Source organism: Octopus bimaculoides, chromosome 7 (assembly GCF_046866305.1).
Source record: "Octopus bimaculoides isolate indiv1 chromosome 7, ASM4686630v1, whole genome shotgun sequence".
In the NCBI taxonomy this organism is placed as follows: Eukaryota; Metazoa; Mollusca; class Cephalopoda; order Octopoda; family Octopodidae; genus Octopus; species Octopus bimaculoides.
Genome location: NC_142934.1, coordinates 76,723,624 through 76,746,490, shown reverse-complemented (window position 1 = coordinate 76,746,490; position 22,867 = coordinate 76,723,624). Strand labels below are relative to the sequence as shown.

The window sequence follows — 22,867 nt, the reverse complement described above, 5'->3', positions numbered from 1 at the left end:
GTAAAACACAGAAACAAACATGTCGGCGTCCACGGAGTTTGACTTTAGGATAGCTCGAAATGACTTCGGGGTATGTTATTTTGTCAATATTTTCATACAGATTCCTGCGCATAATATCATTCTCGTTTTTTATGTAACGTGTATTCTCCGAAGTGGTGAATGTATGGCCTTTGTTCATTGTAAGCGTTTTAACTGCGACGATTCGAAACTTCTTGTTGCCGATCTTCATGGCGGGCCGGTATCAATACATAAATAGACACTCGAGTTTTCGTTCACTCACTGCATTTCAAGTATTTACTATTAATAAATTAATATATAATTGTAGAAGTGTTAATATTCCATAATCATCATCAAGCTCTATGGTTGTTTACAAGTGGTAAGCTTGTATCATACTACAACTTTAGTGGGTTTTTGTTTTTTTAACCAGTTATCATAGGTAGTCCGCTCAGAAATAAACTTGAAACACTCTGGGGCCATGGAATTCACTAAGAATCTCAAATAAAAGTCACTTCTTCCTTCGACTATAAGAAATGGATTATTTAAAAGTGCATGAAACCTCAGAAGTTTCCTTCTCATGGTCCACATCTACTCTGACAATTGTAATTTTAATGAATCAAATTGAAATCTGAGCAGCTCCTGATAAAAATCAATCTAACTCTTTTTTTTTTTTTAACCATATTTCTGTTGAAATACATTGTCTTTGTCCCGATTAATTATGAAAATAATGAGTAAAATAACTTTGCCATTATTAATCCGGTATCTGGAACATAGATTAATGTGAAATTTTAGTGTAAAGTTTTAATTCGTATTACTTTAAAACAGGTAGTTTGTATCATAGAACCAAGGGCGATTTTTGACATATTGGTATCAGAAGGGTTAAATTAAACTTTAAGTTACCAAAAGTTCCAATGACAACTACTAACAAACCGTATAATTGTGTATAGCTTCAGGTCAGTTGTGAATCAAAAGGCGATATAGCTTGCATATATAATAGTAATTCAGCGATTTGTATTGTTATTACAATATAGCATTATTTGCATATAACTACTACATATAAATATGCATATAGGCGCAAGCGTGGCTACATATAGGTGCAGGCGTGGCTGTGTGGTAAGACGCTTCCCAACCAGATGGATCCGGGTTCAATCCCACTGCATGGTACCTTGGGCAATTTTTTCTACTATAGCCTCAGACTGATCAAAACATCGTGAGTGGATTGGGTAGATGGAAACTGAAAGTAGCCTATTGTATGTACATATATATATATATATATGTGTGAAGACGCATGGCTCAGTCGAGCTTATAATCGTGAGGTTGTGAGTTCGAATGCTGGACCGGACTGTGTGTTGTGTTCTTGAGCAAGACACTTTATTTCACATTGCTCCAGTTCACTCAGCTGTAGATAACTCTGGTGGCGTGGAGAGGGGAAGCCAGTATGCATGGGTGACTGCTGGTCTTCCATAAACAACCTTGCCCAGACTTGTGCCTGGGAGGGTAACTTTCTAGGTGCAATCCCATGGTCAGTCATGACCGAAGGGTGTCTCAGCATATATCTATGTGTGTGTGTGTTTGTGTCCCTACAACTTAGTGGTTTGGCAAAAGAAACTGATAGAATAAGTATGAGACTTAAAGAGAAAGAAGTGCTAAGCCTGGGGTCGATTCATTTGACTAAAAATTCTTCAAGGCAGTCTAATGACTGAAACAAGTAAAAGATAAAAGATATATTTAGATGACAAAGATGATATTAAACAGCAAAGAAACTATTAAATGTACTGTCCTTTGATTGGGTAGTCAATTCATTATCCTCATCTTCATCATTCAATGTGACACATGTTGAAGATGCCCATACAGTATGCAACCCTTTTTGTTTGTAAACCATAATGTATTATTTATTTACCATCATCATTGTGTGTTTGTATATTGTTGTGGGTGTTTTTTCTTTCTCTGGAAGTCATTTCTATTGCCAACCATTTTAAAGCAATGACTGAATATATTTTATCATGCCACCAGCATTCTAATTTGTTTGAATTTTTATTCACAGTTACTACTCATTTAGTCAGTTTGTTTATGCTGTGGCTTGTAGACCTTTTGTTTCTTCTATTTCATTTTGCATACTATTTTTCAATAGAAAACTACTACAAGAGAACACCCATCTCTTTCTCATTGTTCAGTTTTTTTCCAAGCTTATGATGAATTTTTGATATATTACAGCAAGTCTTGCAAAGCCTGCTCACCAAGAATCTGCTCAGTCAGTGTATACCACATGTCCAGAGTTACCATGGCAAGTAAGTATTTCAGTCAACAAATATGCTCTAGACTACATTACCTACAATATATGTAGCAGCTAATATATAACAGGTATGCCGGTGGCATGTAAAAGCACCCACTACACTCTCGGAGTAGTTGGCGTTAAGAAGGGCATCCAGCTGTAGAAATTCTGCCTAATCAGATTGGAGCCTGGTGTAGTCATCTGGTTTCATCAGTCCTCAGCTAAATCGTCCAACCCATGCTAGCATGGAAAGCAGATGTTAAACGATGACGATGATTATTGACAACTCTATAGCTACTAACAGCGCCCAAATTACAAAGTCATTACTCAACATATCATCATCAACATTTAATGTCCATTTTCCATGATGGCATGAGTTGGGTGGCTTGACAGGAAATGGCAAGGCCAGGGGCCACACCAGATTCCATAGTCTGTTTTGGCTTGGTTTCTACAGGCTATAAAACAAATATGATGCCACCAACTACAGTGATGACAACAAGTCAATGTTATAAAAACAATAAAATATTAAATAACTTATATATTATATTAGGTATAGTACATATAACATAGATACTATAATAACATATACACTCATATAAACTACTATAATTACTGACACTATCTACATCACATGTTGAAGCTATTTTTATAACATATATACTTTTGTCAGTACTGTAGTTAACATCAACACCTACATTGTGTTTGAGCCAACAAGGGAACCTCTAAATGGTCCTTCAACCAGTCAGAAATAGCAGTCAAATCTATCTCAGATCACACCCAGTTGTATCAGAAAATGAAAGTCATTGGACAGTGTAGTCTGAAATATGTAATAAGATGAGATGGTTGATAATGGGTCTGTTCAATCAGGGTTTACTTTGGGCTAAAATCTGAAATGTATCATCATCATTTTTATGTCCACTTTTCAATGCATGCATGAACTGGATGGGTTTTCTCCAGCTCAGCATCTTACCACATGCATTTCAGCTGTCTAAGTGCAATAAAATGGCATAAGGTTACACTTTTGTCTTTGTTATACAATCTCTGATGATTTAATGATGTAGTATGATTGTGAGATAATTCTTTGCATAGCAGTCATGTTCATTAATGAAATACATGCAAGAAGTACTGAATAAACATAAAATCATATCTCAGTTCTTGTTATAGATATGGATTTCTATACAGTAACAAATATCTATGTATATAAAAATTTTTACCAAAATTTCCTATTGCTTTCAGTGACAGTGAGAAAAAACTGGCTTTAGATCAAGCGCTCCGTGATATTGTTCGCATTGTTATAGTAAGTCAACTCTATTTTCAGATTATTTTTATTGTCATCATTATTAACTGCATGTGGTAGATTGGCAGCATCAATAGAAAGCTGCAATATTTTGTTATATCCTTTTACATTTTATGTTCAAATCTTACCAAGGTTAGCTTTGCCTTTCATCCTTCTGTGGTTGTTAAAATATAATACCAGTCAAGTACTGTAGTTTATTTCATTTACTATACCCTCCCTCCACCAAAATATACAATCTTGGACCCAGCCTAGAAATCGTTATTATAATACTATTATAATACAAAGGTAATGGAGTGACAAAATCATTAGCACACCTAACAAAATACCTTGTAGTGTCTGTTCACAGTTCTTTACGTTTTGTGTTCAAATTTCATTGAGGTCAGCTTTACTTTTCATCCTCCAAAGGCTGATCAAAATGAAATAAAATACCAGTCAATTACTGGGTTCAATACGGTCAACTACACTCTTTGTCCAAATTTTTTTTTTTCTTTTATTCTTCCCTCTTCTTTGTGTGAGGGTGGATGCAGTTGTGTTCGTGTATGAAGGTGGTTGTGTTTGTGTGTGAGGGTGGATACGGCTGTGTTCGTGTGTGAGAGTGGATGTGGTTGAGTTCATGTGTGAAGGTAGATGCAGTTGTGTTCGTGTGTGAGGGTGGATGCGGTTGTGTTTCTGTGTGAGGGTGGATGCGGTTGTGTTTCTGTATGAGGGTGAATGCGGTTGTGTTCGTGTGTGAGGATGGATGCAGATGTGTTTGTGTGTGAGGGTGAATGCGGATGTGCTCACGTGTCCTTCATCCAAATATAAGGCCTTCTGCCTCTGTAAGAGAAATTATCATCATAATCGCAGGTATAACAGAAATAATAGAATGCTAGTTTGATTTATTTATTGTTAGAAATTAAAATCTATTGGGTATTAACTTAGCCTTTTATCCTTCCATAAGCACTACTAATGAAGTAGAGGTCAGATTCATCTGTCTTGTGCTAACATTTTCTTTTTGTGTGTTTCAGACCGAAGAGATGGGCTGTTCTGTATACAGAGAAGTGATCACAGCAGCTATTGAAGCTGCTAATCAAGGTAAGACCAGCTTTCTTTACAGATATTTTAAATGGTGAAAATCACAAGTAGTTTTTCAAAGGACTGAACTCATTTGAATTTCCCTTCTCTGTGTGCTTGCAAATTTCATCCGCTCTTTCTGATTCCTTTGTCACCACTCTCTTTTCTATTCACCTTCTTCGACATGTTATTTTGAATGTTTAAACACATCATAGGATAGTGAGGACTGTAGCCTTGTGTGCTGCAAAGCAACCTTCTGCTAGTGTTATGATAAAATGCATCCAATATAGGTGCAGTTGTAGCTGTTTGGCGAGAAGTTTGCTGTCCATCTACATGGTTCTGGGTTCCGTCCCACTGTGGTACCATTGGCAAGTGTCTTCTGCTGTAGTCCTTGGAACTCAAAAATTTGTATGTGAATTTAGTAGACAGAAACTGAAAGAAGCCTGTTGTGTATTTGTGTTACTGTCTCTTTATTTTGACAACTGAAGTCTGGACAGCTCTCAGCTGGCCATCTCCATGTCAAACCATCTAACCCATGCCAGCATGGAAAGTGGATATTAAACGACGAAGATGATGATGAGTGTAATCTGACTATTATTTCTAGCACGTCACATTACCATGCAGATGGCTTTCCATATGCTTGATGACCATAAAGTTTCAAGATTAAGAAATAACAAAGTCATTGTCACCCTCACCATTTTATGTTCACTTTCCATGCTTTAATTGGGCTGGATGAGTTACTGTGGTCTGAGCTAGATTTTATTCAGAGTTACGGCCCTTGTCCATAAATTCCATATTTTGCTTGGATTCCATGGCTGAATACCCCTACTATCACCAACTACTTTACAGAGTGTACTGGATGCATTTTATTGTGGCATCAACACAAGAGAGAGTGTCATATACTCAAAAAGACTAAAAGATTTCCTAACCACAAGTTATCTCAGCTCATTCATCAACCACTTGACAAAGTATCATCATTGGTTTAATGTCCACTTTTCTATGCTTGCATAGGCTGGACAGAATTTGCCTGAGGCCAGTTTTCTACAACCAAATGACCTTTCTTTCACCAACTCACCTGTTTCCAAATAAGGTATTATTTCATTATGATCAGACATGTTTTTGCAGAATATTGGAACTGAAGGACACCACCTGCATTATGGTGATACTCATTTTCATTAGTGGTCAGTACTGGTCAGTAGATACAAAAAACAATAAAGGACTCATTTTCTTTCAAGGCAGAAAATCTCCCAGAAAATAACATGATGAAATTGAATGAGAAATCATTTGTCAGGTCATTTTCACTCCAAGAAGGAAGTGTTATTCCATTAAGTACAGGAAAGTAATTGTGGCAAAATCACTGGGCAAGAATTTTACTATTTTCTGCAAAGAAAAGAATTTGGATCTCCAAATAGTTCGAAGATGGCAAGTAGCCTTCAATAAATTCAGTCAACAAGTGGACAAGAGAAATGCAAAGAAACGCAAGTGTGGATCCGCATGAATTTTGGAATCTGATGATTTGCAGGACAATGACATGACTTTTTGAATATGTATATATATTACACACACACACATTTATATACGTGTTTGAATATATATATGTATATACACACATCATCATCATCATCATTTAATGTCCGCTTTCCATGCTAGCATGGGTTGGACGATTTGACTGAGGACTGGTGAAACGAGATGGCTAGACCAGGCTCCAATCTGATTTGGCAGAGTTTCTACTGTGGGATGCCCTTCCTAATGCCAACCACTCCGAGAGTGTAGTGGGTGCTTTTATGTGCCACCGGCACGAAGGCCAGTCAGGTGGTACTGGCAACGGCCACGCTCAAAATGGTGATTTTACGTGCCACCTGCACAGTAGCCAGTCCAGCGGCACTGGCAACGTTCTCACTCGAAGGTCCTTATATGTGCCACACACATATATATGTATATATCATCTCTCACCTTTCTACCTTCTGCTTCTTCATTGTTCACGAATCTCTGTATCTTCTTCTTTGCCACTATATCTTCCTTATCTTTCTCCTTCTGTCACTCTCCTTGCATTAGATTAATTATGTTGACACAATATAAGATTTAAAAACAAAAAAAAGACTTTGGTGATAATGCTAATAGTGATGAGACAACGTTCTTACTCTGTTTGTAGATGTGTGTTCAGCTTCCACACCATTTGTACTTCTATCAGACGTCTTTGACATGATCATTTTGGAACAATGTGAGGATATCTTCAATCTGGTCGAAGAAAAAGTCAGCACTTGGAAGTCTGTAAGTATCACTTGAGGAAACGTTGCATTTCATGTTGGCTGGGCATGGTGTAGAGATATGAAGAGCTCTGAGTGTGTATGTGTAGATTGTTACATAGCCTTAGGTCAGCCCTGATCAAGCACTCCTATGGCACAAGTAATCAGCCAAATTACAAGATGCAATACACAGTTCCAGATTTCTTGTTATACCATATTTTCATATCTTTGTGTGTATAGGATCTGTACGTTCTGTGCATATATAAGAAAGTCTAGGTATAGGTTGAGATTTTGTTAAGGTACTTTGGATAATAATGAGGTATGAAGTTGAAAGATTTGCTGATGGCAATGATAGTTAGAATGACATGCATAAGAGGATTTTATTGTGTATGTGTGTGTGTATGAAGTTGATTGTGTATAGAGTGGGGAGGGGGTAATTTAGTGTCGTAAAACAGTAACAATAACTAATAATAAAGTGTTATATATCATCATTGTCTGCTTTTGTATGCTTGCATAGAATTCATTGAGGCAGATTTTCTATGGTTAGATGTCTTTCTTGTTGCCAGCCTTAACTTGTTTGCATGCAAGGCAATATTTTCCCAGAGCTAAACATGTTTTTCATGGAAGACCGGAAATGAACAACATTGTCTGTATGACAGTGATACTTGTTTACAATCATTATATGATATCTAGACAAGGTCACACACATACACATATAAATATGTGAAGGGCATCTTTCAGTTTCCATCTATGAAATCCACGCTCAAGGTCTTGATTGGCCTGGAGTTATTGTAGAAGACGCCCAAGATGCCATGCAGTAAGACTGAATGCAAGGCCTATTGGTTGGAAAGCAAGCTTCTTAACCATACAGCCATGCATATAATTACTGTATATAGTACTTATAAGGTTTTGATGTATTTATGTAGTGTTAGATATCATGTTAGTGTTCAAATTAGTAATGCCACACTGTGAAATAGAGTGGTGAAGTAGTGTTAGATGTAGAGATGCTAGCATGATAATTCAGTGTTAGATACATCAAGATTAGTCAAGTGTTTATAATGATCTTGTACTCTTTGTCCCCTCAATAGCTCTTTCATTTTTTTAAATAAATTAAAAAGGAGCAGCATCTACAAGCCCTCAGAAACTGCAGTGAGATTGGTGAAGTTAATCTTCAGTTCAACATCCATTGATCAATATCTGCAGGAAAAGAAAAAAAAGTTCATGTAGTGTGTATTAATTCTAGCTATACAAGTCCATGGTGTATAGAAAATGTTCTGATATTAATAAAAGAGTGTTGTAGTTTACTTGAAGCATAGCAGTGTGTTATAGAAGGTAATAATAGTACAGAAAAAACATTAAATATCTAAATTAACAATAATAGCAACAACAAAGATATCAAAATGTTATTGTGGAATTGTTTAATTAATCCTGATATTTTGAGTTAAAAACACCTTTTCAAAAGCTTTCAAGATCAAGAAGAGAAAGATGTGTTATATGTCCACTTTATTGGCATGTTGAATCCTTGTCTAATATTGGTTTCACTATTAATTCAATGAAGTTAGAATTATAAATCTTTTAACTTTCTACTGTGTTGTTGTTTTACAAACTCTTAGCCCTAACTAAGGAAGCTATGAGGGCATTAATCAAGGAATTGTCTGTTCTCAGTTCAGCTCCTTTATTTCTTTCTTCCTCATTTTCACAGGACACCTTTTACGATGCTGGTAAGAACTATCTGCTGAGAATGTGCAATGGTAAGTAACCCCTCAGTAACCTTTGATTATATGTTTGCCTTTAATGGTGCTGCTTCATTAAACTCTCAAGTTGCATGTATCAATGAACAGGAGGGAGATAACACTTGCTTATGAGATAATGCTAGTTGAGGATTGTATGAAATACCCTGACTTGCCTTTTGTGGGTATACTCCATTTTCTTTTTTTTTTTTAAGTGTTACATATTTACTATATTATTATCATTATTGTTATTATTATTATTATTAAGGCAGCGAGCTGGCAGAATTGTTAGCACACCAGGCAAAATGTTTCATGACATTTCATCTGTCTTTACATTCTGAGTTCAAATTCTGCCAAGGTCAGCTTTGCCTTTCATCCTTTCAGGGTCAATAAATTAAGTACCAGTTGAGTACTGGGATCAGTGTAATCAACTATCTCCCCCCCCCCCAAACCCAGTCCTTGTGCTTATAGTAGAAAGGATTATTATATTTTATTGTTTATTTACTATACTTTGCTTATCATTTCTATATCTGTTATTTAGTTTCATATCAGCCCTAAATGAGCAGACCTATAACCAAAAGCATTAAATCCATTACCGTCTTGCTTTTTGAATCCACCATCAGAATTGATGATGAGCATTTAGTTATGCAATCAACTGCACTACATACTTATTGACTTACTATGTAAGTAGTTGAGTACTTTTAACGTAATTCTCGGATAGAATCAGTGTGATGCAATATGGAACCAGACCTTTGAATTATAAGTACAGTCCATCCAGTAGGCTTCCATTTACTGTTTTCATCTATCCACTTTCACTCACAAGGTTAGATCAACCCAAATACATAGTAAAAGATACTCACTTGCTCGAGATGCCACAGTGGGATTGAACCAAGGTTTTGTGTTTGCAAAATGAATTTCTTATTCATATGGCCATAACTGCACCCACTTTTGTATATATAGAACTACATTGTCTCATGTCTCTCCATTTTCTTTTTTTAAGATAGTAGATTTTGATTTGAGATAGATTTGGCTGCTATTTCTTGCAGGTCGTTTGATAGCATAGAGGTTAGTCATTGGCTTGAGAGATATTTATACCGTTCTGCGTGATGTGTTTTATCTCTGGGTGATGTTCTTGTTTCAGTTCCTTAACCTCACACCTATATCTCTTACTGTTGTTCACTCATTCATTTGTTTTGCATGTTTTTACATGCTAACATGGGCTGGACAAATACATATTGAGGCATTGTTTTGCAACCAGATACCTGTGCCCATAGCCATGAACGTGTCTCTGACTATGCATATGCCTATTGCTATGCTTAACCGATTTTATTTATTTATATATTTCAATTTCAGATTTGCTTAGAAGACTTTCCAAATCTCAGAATACTGTGTTCTGTGGTCGGATACAGCTGTTCCTGTCTCGGTTATTTCCACTCTCTGAGAAATCAGGTAAATTAGTCAACATTAATCCACAGAATTGCATACTCACCTCAGTGATCTTGAGTTTTAGTGTCAAGACAGGAGAACAACAAATATACAAAATTATACAAAAACAATTAACTCTTAAATCTAAGGCAAACAAACAAACAAAAAAATAACAAAATATATTGAAGAGTAAGCTGTCTCATTCAGAAGAAGGAAAACTACAACAAACTGGTGATATTTGTGCAAGTATGTGCTGATGATTCCTTAGTTATAGAGGCCATTTTAGGGACTTAGTTTACAAGTTATGAGATGATCACTAGTGCTGATGCTACAAAAATCACCCAGAACACTCTGTAAAGCAGTTGGCATTAGGAAGGGCATCAAGCCACAGAAATTACATTAACCCTTTAGCATTCAGTTTACTCTGTCAGATGTAATGCTTATTTATTCATACCGACTTTAATTAATCATGATTAATCTCAATGCTTTGAGATTCCAATGATATGATTGTTTGATTTTAGAATAGTAATGTAGGGTAGGTGTGAGAAGCTAGATCTGGTCAGTTTGAACAAAAAACACAATAGAATATTTGGGCCAGATATGGCCAGTTTGAATACTAAAGAGTTAAAGTGATTTCTGGTGCAGACTTCCAACTCATCAGACCCTATCAAACCATCCAATTCATGTTAGCTGGGAAGTTGGACATGTATTGTTTACCTAGTAAGAATTTAAGAACTTTGGGAGAAATAAATCATTTTACTCAAAGGAGATAAAACTATAATAGCATATAAATATGGATTAAAAACGTTTTGAATGAAAAAAATCGAAGGCTGTCTGTGGGTCTTGAAGTCACATCTTCTTTAAATATGACAGATGTTCTACCATTCTAACAAAGTAATTCTTCAGATTTCTCTATCTATTTTACAAGCTTTGTTCTTATCAGTAAAAATTGTATATTGTTTACATCATAAGAATTCAGAAACTTTCAGAGACGTGAAATAAATCATTTTGAATGGTGGTACTCAATTACACTGCAAGCATTTTTTTCTGGAGAAAACACTTCCCTTTCATTGTCCCAGCTAATTGAGGATCTTAGAAAAAATAAAGTGACATCCTGTCCAGAGTGGTATCTATCTTCCTCTTAACACCATAAATCCAAGTGCTAAACTTTTGCTCTTGAAAGCTTCTAAAGTTTTGCAAACAAGTTTTACATTTTGCATATTGTAGTCCACCCATGTACTGTAGTAGATATGAATAATGCCCTAAGAATATAAGTGTTAACTATCATTCACTTTGAAAACTTTAATTTCCTTTTAGTATGTCATCCTCACCTATATCCTTACCTTTATTATCATTGGTATCTGTTACAGCTTTGAACTTAATGAGTCAGTTTAATTTGGACAATATCACTGTTTACAACACAAATCGAGAGGAATCTCGCTTAAAGGTAAGATGACTTGCAGCATTGGTTTACTTCACAATGACACCTATATCATCCATAATCCCTTCTAAAAGACTTTACAAAACTATTTCTCAATCCATGTCTTATCACCCACTGCATTTGATGTGTTTTATAAGTTAATGTCTTCCCATACATTTTTCAAGTAATCACTAATAATCTCTCATGGTGATCTGATATATAACACTGCCAAAACTGCATTGCGTAAACTAGGATTCTCTTTAGTTCCAAGAAATGCAAGAACAGAGGAGGAAGAGTAGTGCTATGATCTTTTGCTGAATCTCTTAGGCTTGGTGATGACCCAAGAGAAGATGAAGAGACTATGACTCCTGTATTACTACAACAAGAAGCAGCACATCCTGATGTCTTCAGGTTGGATAACTGGTCCAAATTCAAGTAAAGCCACACAAGGTTCAAACGATGGTATTAGATCAAATGACAGATCATTTTTTGCCACCTGATAACAAGTTAGGTTTAGTCCATCTAACAAGCTTCTCCACAATGTCCATTTATCCAGTTCTGCTCAGAAATTTTGGTTTGACCTGAGACTGTGGTAGATCATGGCTACTTGCTCATTGAATTATGTGTAAGTAACCTAAAATTTCATGCAGTGGAATTACATCCAGATTCATGTGACTATAAAATGAATTTCTTAACCACACAGGCATGACTGTGTCTGTTATTAGTCTGATGCTCTGCTGATATCTTTATTTTGTATAAATAATTATATTTCTTTATTTTAGAATGAGGTGAATGAAGACAGAATGGAATTCGATGGAGAAATGGAAGAAAACAACAGGTAAAACTATATCTAATGTTTGTGAATGTGTGTGGGATCTCTTTTTTTTTTTTACTTACATATTTTGACAAAAAATATAGAATTTTTTTTATCCAACCATAGTGCTTCTATATCTTCTTACTTTTACATTAGTTTGCTTTATTTCCAGTCAGGTACGCTGCTCTTATTTTTCAGATGAATATTTTTTTTTTTTTTCTTTTTATCTCACACATTACTATTACACTCCTAAAAGCTTCAGCATTAGTTAAGGAAGGCACAGTGGATACAAATTTATTCAAAGACACAGTCTCCAGTCCTATAATTTATTAATGGTAATGATAATTATTTCAAATGTGCATATTGGTGTGGGGACATAATAGCCAGAACAAATACTGCAAAACATTTTGTCCAATGCTCTAATGATTCTGCCAATACAAATAATATTTTCTCCTCATTCAACATGCCCATCCAAAAAGAACAAAAAAAAAGGAACAACCAATTATCACTTAGTTATATTTCTGGTTTGTATTAATTTATTGCTAACAATATGTGTGTTTAATTTTACTTTTGGTTGGTTGTATGTATATAGTTAATATCTATGTTCTCTTTTCTGCTTTTGTAGTAATGTACCTATTGATTTCAATCTGTACCGCAAGTTTTGGGCTTTACAAGATTTCTTCCGGAAGCCTCTTCTTTGTTATGAGAAAGTGGCATGGCTGACCTTTACATCAGTAAGTATTTTTTTTTATATATACGCTTATATACCTGGTGGTACTTCATTTTATGTCACAACATGGCTTTTATTTCTGTTCTGTGATAATAGCGATACAAATAGTTAACAGTTCAGCGGGAATAAGAAAGAAACATAAGGGCTGATGTAGCCTTTTTTGATTATAAGTTCGCCAAGGTGCTCCTGTATGATACCTCGAGCTCGTGTTATCTTCTATACCATAAATGCCTTGGTCAAATACAAATGCTTTGTGACTTTTAGTCTTCTAGGTTATACACTTTTAGGTGAACTTTGCTGTTTTGTCAACTGAAGTGGGTCTTTCCAATGATATGTGTGAAGTTGGGTTACTTGTGACACAATTATTCGTTACTGAAGCAAAATACATAATTCTGCTTTTCTTAGCTTCCCTAACTGAGCAAAATATAGGCTTTACTATTAGTAGTAGGAAAGATGGCTAAGTGTATAACCAATTGCTTCAACATAAACCATCCAAGCCAAAAAGAGATTTAAAATGATTCAACACACACACATATTAACATACACTATTACATATCTATATGACCAACAGACACTGGAGAAAGGGAGAGGAGCGAAGCGTAGTTATTATATACACAAATAACATGTTATTTGAGTTGGGTTAGTGCCTATTTTTCATCAGAACATAGTTTTGTTTGCATTTTCATGTTTTATGGGTTAAGATGCTTGTTTTCTGATCTGTAGTCCAAGGGTTCGTGCTTTACCATTGCAGTATAAATTATGGTGACTGTCTTCATCAGTGACATTGAACTTGGCAGGAAGACATTGTTTGTATTGTTTCTTCTCTTTGTAGAACGCCAATGAAGTGCTCACAGCATTTTCTAGTTACAAGCTTGATGATATGAAATCCCCTCGCAAGAAACTCAACCGCTCATATCTTAAGGAAACTCAGACTTATTTTGCCAAATACTTGACCAGTGAAAAGGTAAGTTCATTTTCTGCTATTCATTTCTCCTCATTAAAACACACACATACAATCATATATATATATATAAAGAATAAAAAGTTTAGAATGGTACAACAATGCACTATAAAACAAAAAATGGACTATATACCTGTTGTAATTTGGTTATCTATAGTCCGATGATATTTCGGAATTCCTTCTTCAGATCTTCTTAGCTGGAGTCTCTGCTTTATAGTGCATTGTTGTACCATTCTAAACTTTTTATTCTTTACAAACAATACACAATGCTTCAAGCGAACTACAATACTCTCCTATATATATAGCATTACCATCATTTAACATCCAGTTTCCCATGTTTGCATGGGTCAGAAGGTATCTGTTGAGGCAGGATGCCCTTCCTGTTTCTTAGCAAAATAATATTTCCCCATGGTCAGGCATAACACTGTATGACAATGACAATCATTTACAACTATCACGTAATGTGAAGACAAGGAGACACACACACATATTTTGGTTAACTCAGAGCAATAGTGGAAAACACTTGTCCAATGTGTCACACAGTGGAACAAAACACAAAACCCCATGGTTGGGAAGCAAATTTCTCAGCCACACAGCAATGCCTACTCCATCAAGATTTTTTGTATATTAGAGTCTACATTGTCCTGTCTCTCCTTGTTATTGTTTAACCCCCAGGTCAATCCAGATTGAGTAGGCCTATCATCAAAGACATTCCAACCATAACTATGTTGTCTTTTATTTTAAACATTGTCTCAAACTACATTACCCTGTTGATATATTTCTTCATGTTAGATGCTAAAGTGTGATTTGAGGTAAATTTGGCTGTTGTTTTTAGCAAGTCAAGTGATCTCAGAAGCTTCTTTGCTAAAGTGCACACTGCAATTTGAGGGAGGTTTGGTTACAGGATCTAGCAGGTTGTGCCAGAATGCAGAAGCTTCGTCATTGCCTCGTTTTCACTCTGTGTAAAATAATGACATGATTGTCCCTCTCTTTTTATTTATGAACATTGTTTGTTTTTTTTGTGTGATGCAGCTGAATTGAGTATAATTCTTCTTTCATTTTCACATTGCAGTTACTTGATCTTCAGCTCTCAGACAGTAATTTCCGGAGATATGTGCTAGTACAGTTCCTGATTCTCGTCCAGTACCTGAATGCTCCTGTCAAGTTTAAAAAGTAAGTCAGCTGCTGAAACAGCATGCTTGTGCACAAACACAAGATGTGCTTGACTACGATCCTTGAGACTGATTTCAAATTTCCAAATTATTGTTTTATTTGATTGCCTGTCATTATGTCTGTTAGTCTCAAAACATTTGGAACGCTTCTCATTCATGTGCATGTATATATAAAGTGATGAGAGAGGGTGAAGTGTATGCTTACATGAGTCGGATGGAATTTGTTGAGGCAGGTTTTCTACAGCTGCATGCCCTTCCTGCCACCATCCCTTGAAATTTTTCCAAACACAGTGATATTTCCTCATAGACATGTTTTTCACAGAAGACTGGAAATGAGCAAAGTTACTTGTATGACATTGATGCTTATTTGCAACCATCACATGATATCCAGACAAGGTGCATAGCTCAGTGGTTAACATGTCGAGCTCACAGTCATGAGGTAATGAGTTCAATTCCTGCAGCAGGCTGTGTTTTGTTCTTGAGCAAGACACTTTATTTCACATTGCTCCAGCTCATTCAGCTGTAGAAATGAGTTGAAATGGTGCCAAGCTGTTTCAACTTCTGCCTTTTTCTTGGATAACATCAGTGGCATGGAGAAGGGAGGCTGGTATGCATGGGCTACTGTTGATCTTCTATAAACAACCTTACCCAGACTTGCGTCTTGGAGGGTAACTTTCTAGGTATAATCCCATGATCATTCATGACTGAAGGGAGTCTTTATTCTTTTTATAAATATATATATATATAATCATTTTACGTTCCTTTTATTTATATTGGCATATGTGAATCTGTCTTGCCGTCTCTCAGCACAATCTGCATTGTCTGAAACACAACATAGTGGGCCAGTGTTCTCTGTTGCTTGGCAACACACAGCTACATTGAAAACTGACCAACTTGGTGGTTGTGTACAGCTGGGTGCACTTTATCATCTTTATTGTGCCACCTTCTTAGTCTAGGCACAACAACAGATCTGCAATTTGAAATGTCCCACATCTCAATCATACTTTTCATTTTTACAACATGTACTGGTGTTAGGAAGGGCATCCAGCCATAGAAAACATGCCAAAGCAGACATTAAAGTCTAGTGCAGTCCTCTGGTTAGCTAGCTCCTGCCAAACTGTCCATCCCATACCAGCATAGAAAACATATGTTAAATAATAATGATGATGATATACTGGGTGCATTTTATTATGCTACCAGCTTTAGAGAGGAATTGTCTGTCACAAGACTAAATAATCCTCTCTACTTCTCGTCAGTTCTTATTCAGTGCTTTCCTTGAAGAGTAGTCTAGGATGTGGCTTGTGAATCCACATTTTGTTTGTACATTCAAGTGAAACCCTCATTCATGAAAACCAATGTTAGATTTATCATTGAAAGAATCTACCTAGAATCATCATCATCATCATCCTTTTAACATCCACTTTCCTATGCTCACATGGGTCAGACTGAGTTTATTGGGGTTGATTTTCTATGGCCGAACATCCTTCCTGCCTCCAACCTTCACCTGTTTTCAAGTAAGGTAATATTTCCCAATGACTAGATGTTTTCACAGAAAATTGGAAACAAAGTACACCACTCACACGATGGTGACACTTGCTTACAATTATCACACAATGTCAAGGCAAGGAGAAATTACACACATACATACACTCACATACATGTTTATACGTCATAAAAAATGGTTTGTATTTTATTTCTTCTCCACTTTGGTTCCTTCAGTGCCAACTGTGTCCTGTCTGAAGAACAAAATGTTTGGATTAAAACAACAGAAGAATGGGTTTACCAACTACTTAAAGAAACACCTCCTGATGGAGAGACTTTTGCCAAATCTATACTGGTAAGTATTTCGTTTCTGTTGCTTTTTTTTTTTGACTCCCACTTTTCCATGCTGGCATGGGTTGGACAGGATATTCTGTGGCAGTGTTTAATGATGCCCTTTCTTATACCATTCTGTTTTGTTGCCTTTTGCCTCTCACACATGCACTTACACTACATATACTTATTCTAAAGACCAAGATACACATGGTATATATATATATATATATATATATATATATATATATATATATAAATATATACATATATATATATATATATATACACATTGCATTTCGTATTATTAATGACGTAACATTTTCTTATTTTATTTAAAAGCTACTTGTTGGAATTCAATGAAGTTTCCACAGAATGATGGCAACAGTTATATGTGTGTGGTGTGTGCAAGTGTAAACAAACCATGGCTATTTGCATGATTTCCACAAACTTTCAGTGTTCCAAATTATAAATGAGCGGTCTGATAATTGTGTAGTTATGGGTCGTAAATGTGACTTAACTGCTTCATAGAAATTTCTTATTACTTCTGAACTTGCAAAATGTAAATCAATATTAGAAATATCTAAAATAATTGGAAGGTATCACCAAACTGTGAAAAAAAATTTGTTACAGCTCCTACAAAGATATGTAAGAGAACCAACAAGGGTCAGTCCCAAGAGCTGTTTCTCAACGTTCTGTCATGTATTAAGTGTGAGGCTTTAAAGAACCCAGGTCTTACAAGTGGAGAACATTTCAAGCACCTCAGCAAAACAACTGTGTTCAGAACCACCCAATGTCATCTTCTGAAAAAGGTTGGTAAATCAGTGACATCAGTTAAAAGGCTTCCTTCAGACAAAATCCACATACAAAATCGTCTGAAAGGGCAGAAGATAACATGAAGGTTGACTTTTCAAAATTTTTGTTTATGGATGAAATTTGTATTACTCTTGATGGACCTGATGGTTGGAGCAGGGGGATGGGTTATAAGTGAACGAAATCATCGTCGACCTTTGAGATGCCAACAAGGTGGAAGAGGCATCATGACTTGGGCAGGTATTATGGTTGGTCCTTGAAAAGTGCCTGTTGGTGTTAAAATGACTGTGGATACTTATATAGCCTTTCTGAGGGAACACCTTGAACTTTGATTAAAAAAAGCAAAGTATCACCTTCAAGACAACCACAATATTCATGCAAGATAATGTGTCCTCACACTCAGCAAAGAAGACTACAGAGTATCTGCAACAATTAGGCTTCTGTGGACCTCTGAAGATGAAGTGACCTGCTTGTTCCCAATACTTAAATCCAATAGAAAACTTGTGGAGTATTCTAAAGTGACAAGTTTATGAGAATGGAAGCCAATTTAGGAGCAAGGATGAACTGTGACAGGCAATAGTGGATGTATTTTGTGGTATGACATCAGAAGAAATCCAGAAATTAGCATGTTCCATGGACCAGTGCTTTTTCTAACTTATTTCAAACAAAGGCTCATATATCCCTTACTAACCAGCTCACCTATCATCTTTGAATGCAGTTTTTTGCTTATTTCTATTTCTTTCATCTTTATGACTATGTGTTCATTTCAGTGCATGCATTAAATAATTAAGTTGATATTGTCTTGTTTACATGAGTTTTAATTACACCTTGCTAATAATTTGAAACAGTGAAAGTTTATGTAAATTTGGCAAATAGTCATAGTTTCTGTGTTGTTTTATGGAACTTCACATTCTTTTACACAGCATTCTGTGTAAATTTTGTTGAATTCCAACAAGTAGTTTTTAAATAAAATTGTAAAATGTTAACTTTGTTAATAATTTGAAACGTAATTTGTGTGTATGTATATGTATGTATATATATGTATGTATATTGTACTGTTCCATAATAGGTGAAGTCAACAAATGAAATATTTCTCCATCCAGTGAGAGATAAATATACACAGGATATTAAGCTACTATTAGTATCTTCATGCCTCAGAAAATACAATAATTGAACAAGCTTGTATATATACCCAGCACACTATACAAGTTTGTCCAGTCATTGTGTTTTTTTGAGACATGAACGAATAGTAGCTCACATTTAAATCCTATGTATATGAAATGATATATCTTTATATATATATATATATATATCTTTATATATACACACATTCACACACACACATGGTTTTCTTTGTGTGTAGTTCTGTATTAACTTTGACAGTGCAAATAACTCGGTAAATCAATGACTCACTGATCTTTTGTTCCAAATTTGACATACATCTGCAGGTCACACCTACATGTATTATTCAATCATTTTTAATGGTTTTCAGTTTTGACACTTTTGATGTTTTTCATTTCACTGTGGGGCATTGTGTTATTCTTGAAAACCTACCTAAATGTGCATTGGTTCTTTTTTTTTTTTTAATTCTCCTTGAAGCTTCCTGTATCATTGATATTCTGAAGTGATATGTAACCCACTTTTCTGGATATCAATATAGGGTAGGGGACATAAGGAAGCTAAAAAACTGAAAGTATGTGTACATATGTGTGTGTATATATATATATATATATAGATATATATATATGTAATGTCAATGTGAATACCCGTCAGAGTGTAAGTATCTTGAGAGAAAAGCTGAACATTAGAAGCGTCAGTTGTGGTGTGCAAGAGAGACGATTGCGCTGGTATGGACATGTGGTGAGAATGGATGAGGATAGCTGCGTGAAAAAGTGCCACACCCTAACAGTTGAGGGGACCCGTGGAAGAGGTAGGCCCAGGAAGACCTGGGCTGAGGTGGTGAGGCAAGACCTACGTACATTGGGCCTCACCGAGGCGATGACTACTGACCGAGACCTTTGGAAATGTGCTGTGCGTGAGAAGACCCGGCAAGCCAAGTAAGATCGTTGCCAGTGCCCCTGGACTGGCTCTTGTGCGGGTGGCACATGAGATGCACCATTTTGAGCGTGGCCGTTGCCAGTACCGCCTGACTGGCTCCCGTAGGATTTTTGAGTGAGATCGTTGCCAGTGCCCCTGGACTGGCTTGTGCGGGTGGCACATAAAAGACACCATTTCGAGCGTGGCCGTTTTTGTGCGGGTGACACGTAAAAGCACCCACTACACTCTCTGAGTGGTTGGCGTTAGGAAGGGCATCCAGCTGTAGAAACTCTGCCAAATTAGATTGGAGCCTGGTGTTGCCATCCGGTTTCACCAGTCCTCAGTCAAATCGTCCAACCCATGCTAGCATGGAAAGCGGACGTTAAACGATGATGATGATGATGATGATGATATATATATGTACATGGCATTAGGAAGGGCAGCCAGCCATAGAAATCATGCCACAACATACAGTTGGAGTCTAGACCACTTCCTGCTTGCCAGCTCCATGTCAAATCATCCAACTCATGCCAACATGGAAAGAGGACATTAAACGATGATGATGATGTATATATATGAATGTGTGTGTGTATATATATAAAAATATTTGTGTTTATGTGTGTCCTTGTCTAGATATCATGATGATTGTAAATGGGCATCATTGTCATACAAACGAGGTTGTTCGTTTCTAGTTTTCCATGAGAGACATGTCTAGCTATAGAAAAATATTACTTTGCTTGGAAACAGGAGAGGGTTAGCAACGGGAAGAGCATCCAGTGTAGAAATTCTGTCTCAACGAATTCCATATGACCCATGCAAGTATAAAAAAAGTGGATGTTAAGTGACGATGGTGATATACAACCATTTATGATACTTAATTTAACCCTTTAGCACTCAGATTATTCTGTCAAATGTAAGGCTTATTTATTGACATTGCTTTGAATTAATTGTGAATTATCTCATAGTTTTGAGATTTCAGTGATATGATTGTTTATTTTTAGAATGACAGAGTTGGATAGATGTAAGAGGCTGGACCTGGCCAGTTTGAACAGGAAATACAGAGAGAATATTTGGGCTGGATATGGCCAGTTTGAATACTAAATGGTTAAGGTCTGTTTAGAAATACATTATCTTATTTGTTATCTAATTACTACCTATGAATTAATTTATTTGGCAGCATATATTAAGACGTGAAGAGAACTGGAATGCCTGGAAAAATGAAGGTTGTCCGCTATTTGAACGTCATGGTAGTGCTGGTGATATAAGGCCTAAAACTAAGTAAGTTGATGTTTACTCTATGTATTACTTCTACATTGTAACTATTTTGTGCTAGGAGCCATTGTCGCACAAGCTTTTCAAATCATTGCCTGCTTTGCATATTAATGAGTTTTCAGTTTTCTTCTCACTGTTTCAAAATTTACTTGTATTACTCAGGTCTAATTTTACTTTACTATATCTGCTGCATATAATGGTTGTGTGTGTGTGTGTATATATATATATATATATATATATATATATATATATGTGTGTTGTTGTACTTGGGGATGGTCATATTGCCAGTTTAGCCAATAAAAACACATGCACTGTATATTTGGTGTTAATTTGCTTCAGCTTTATATTACATTAATCTTAATCTTATTTCGGCCAGAGTTCTTTCGTCACACTTCTGTGACCTCATCAGTGGTCTTTTGTTTCCTTCTTTCTTATGTGTGTCTCACCTTGCTAAATATCAGCCATTTTGTATTTTGTATTCCTATTGTATGTGTCTACGCATGCGTGTCTTTCAATGTGTCTGTGTCTTTTGTAAGTGCATGTGTGTATGGGGAGTGTCTGTATCACCTATATTCTCTGTTAATACGTGTTCGTTTGTATTTGTTCTTATTTATTTATTTGTTCATGTGTGTGTGTTTGTTTGTTTGTTTTTTGTTTTTTTTATCTACTGTTTTTTTTTTGTTTTTGTTTTTTTGTGTTTAATTAAATTTTGTTAACGTATGTAGTATTTAATTCTATTTGTTTATCTATGTATTGTATTATATTTTGTTCATATTATTATTGGTTTATGGGTAACATGTCATGTTGTGGTTTGTTAGTGGTGTGTGTTAGTGTTCCATTCTAGTTTCCTATTCAGGCTAGGTTTCTCTTCTATTATGTGTGTAGCTTCAGTAATTTGTCTAAGTGCTGCATCACTGCTATGTGTAGATAAGATTTTAATTTCTATGTTGTTGATTGAGCCTCTATGTTCTTGCTCAGCGTGCTGGTACAGAACTGATGAGTTCTTCCCTTCCTTAAGTTGTAAACGAACATCACCATCATACAAGTGATATTGTTTGTTTCTGTCTTCCATGGAGAAATATTACCTTATTTTTAAGTGTAAGCATCGGGAACAGGAAAGGGCATCTGGCCACAGAAAATCTACCTCAGTGAATTCTGTCTGTTCTATGCAAGATGGGAAAATGGACATTGAATGATGATGTGGTACTAAGATTATGAATATTTCAAAATTACACAAAGATATGACTGGTAAACAGACATAGACATGTTGTTTCAACAGTTTCACGTAAGTTTCTACATCTCCCAGCTGCACCTCTGTGTTCCTGAGATGTGCATAGCATTATGTTTTGGAGATATAGACTTGTGTTAGTATATTATGTCAAATATAATTGTTTGTGCTAGTGGCACGTAAAAAGCACCTTTTGAGCCTCACAGAAGCAATGTGGCTGATGCCGGTGTCGTGTAGCTTGCACCTGTGCTGGTGGCACGTAAAAAGTGCCTTTCAAGCATTGGGCCTCATGGAGGCAACGACAAATGACTGAGACCTTTGGAAATATGCTGTGCTTGAGAAGAAGACCTATCAAGCCAAGTGAACTCATAGTCGTGACAGATATTGGTGTCACGCAACTGGTATCCATGCTGGTGGTACATAAAAGCACCCACTACTTCTTGGAGTGGTTGGTGCTAGGAAGGGCATCCAGCCATAGAAACCATGCTAAATCAGACTGGAATCTGTTGCAGCCTCTCAGCTTAACAACCCTGGTTAAACCATCCAAAACATGCCAGCATAGATAATGGATGCTAAATGATGATGATG

The 22,867-nt window shown here is 36.1% G+C and overlaps 1 protein-coding gene across 1 annotated transcript in view; it reads left to right on the top strand.

Annotated features, from left to right (window-relative positions):
- Nucleotides 1-22,867, top strand: part of LOC106878146 (THO complex subunit 1) — a 54,237-nt gene continuing 31,370 nt past the window's right edge. The window contains exons 1-14 of the mRNA XM_014927271.3: nucleotides 1-70; nucleotides 2,212-2,285; nucleotides 3,506-3,566; nucleotides 4,574-4,640; nucleotides 6,772-6,890; nucleotides 8,568-8,616; nucleotides 9,949-10,044; nucleotides 11,391-11,467; nucleotides 12,223-12,278; nucleotides 12,880-12,988; nucleotides 13,817-13,948; nucleotides 15,018-15,118; nucleotides 16,837-16,954; nucleotides 20,957-21,057. Coding sequence (XP_014782757.1) covers nucleotides 20-70; nucleotides 2,212-2,285; nucleotides 3,506-3,566; nucleotides 4,574-4,640; nucleotides 6,772-6,890; nucleotides 8,568-8,616; nucleotides 9,949-10,044; nucleotides 11,391-11,467; nucleotides 12,223-12,278; nucleotides 12,880-12,988; nucleotides 13,817-13,948; nucleotides 15,018-15,118; nucleotides 16,837-16,954; nucleotides 20,957-21,057 — 1,211 coding nt within the window. The 5' untranslated portion in view covers nucleotides 1-19. The remainder of the gene's footprint in view (nucleotides 71-2,211; nucleotides 2,286-3,505; nucleotides 3,567-4,573; nucleotides 4,641-6,771; nucleotides 6,891-8,567; nucleotides 8,617-9,948; nucleotides 10,045-11,390; nucleotides 11,468-12,222; nucleotides 12,279-12,879; nucleotides 12,989-13,816; nucleotides 13,949-15,017; nucleotides 15,119-16,836; nucleotides 16,955-20,956; nucleotides 21,058-22,867) is intronic.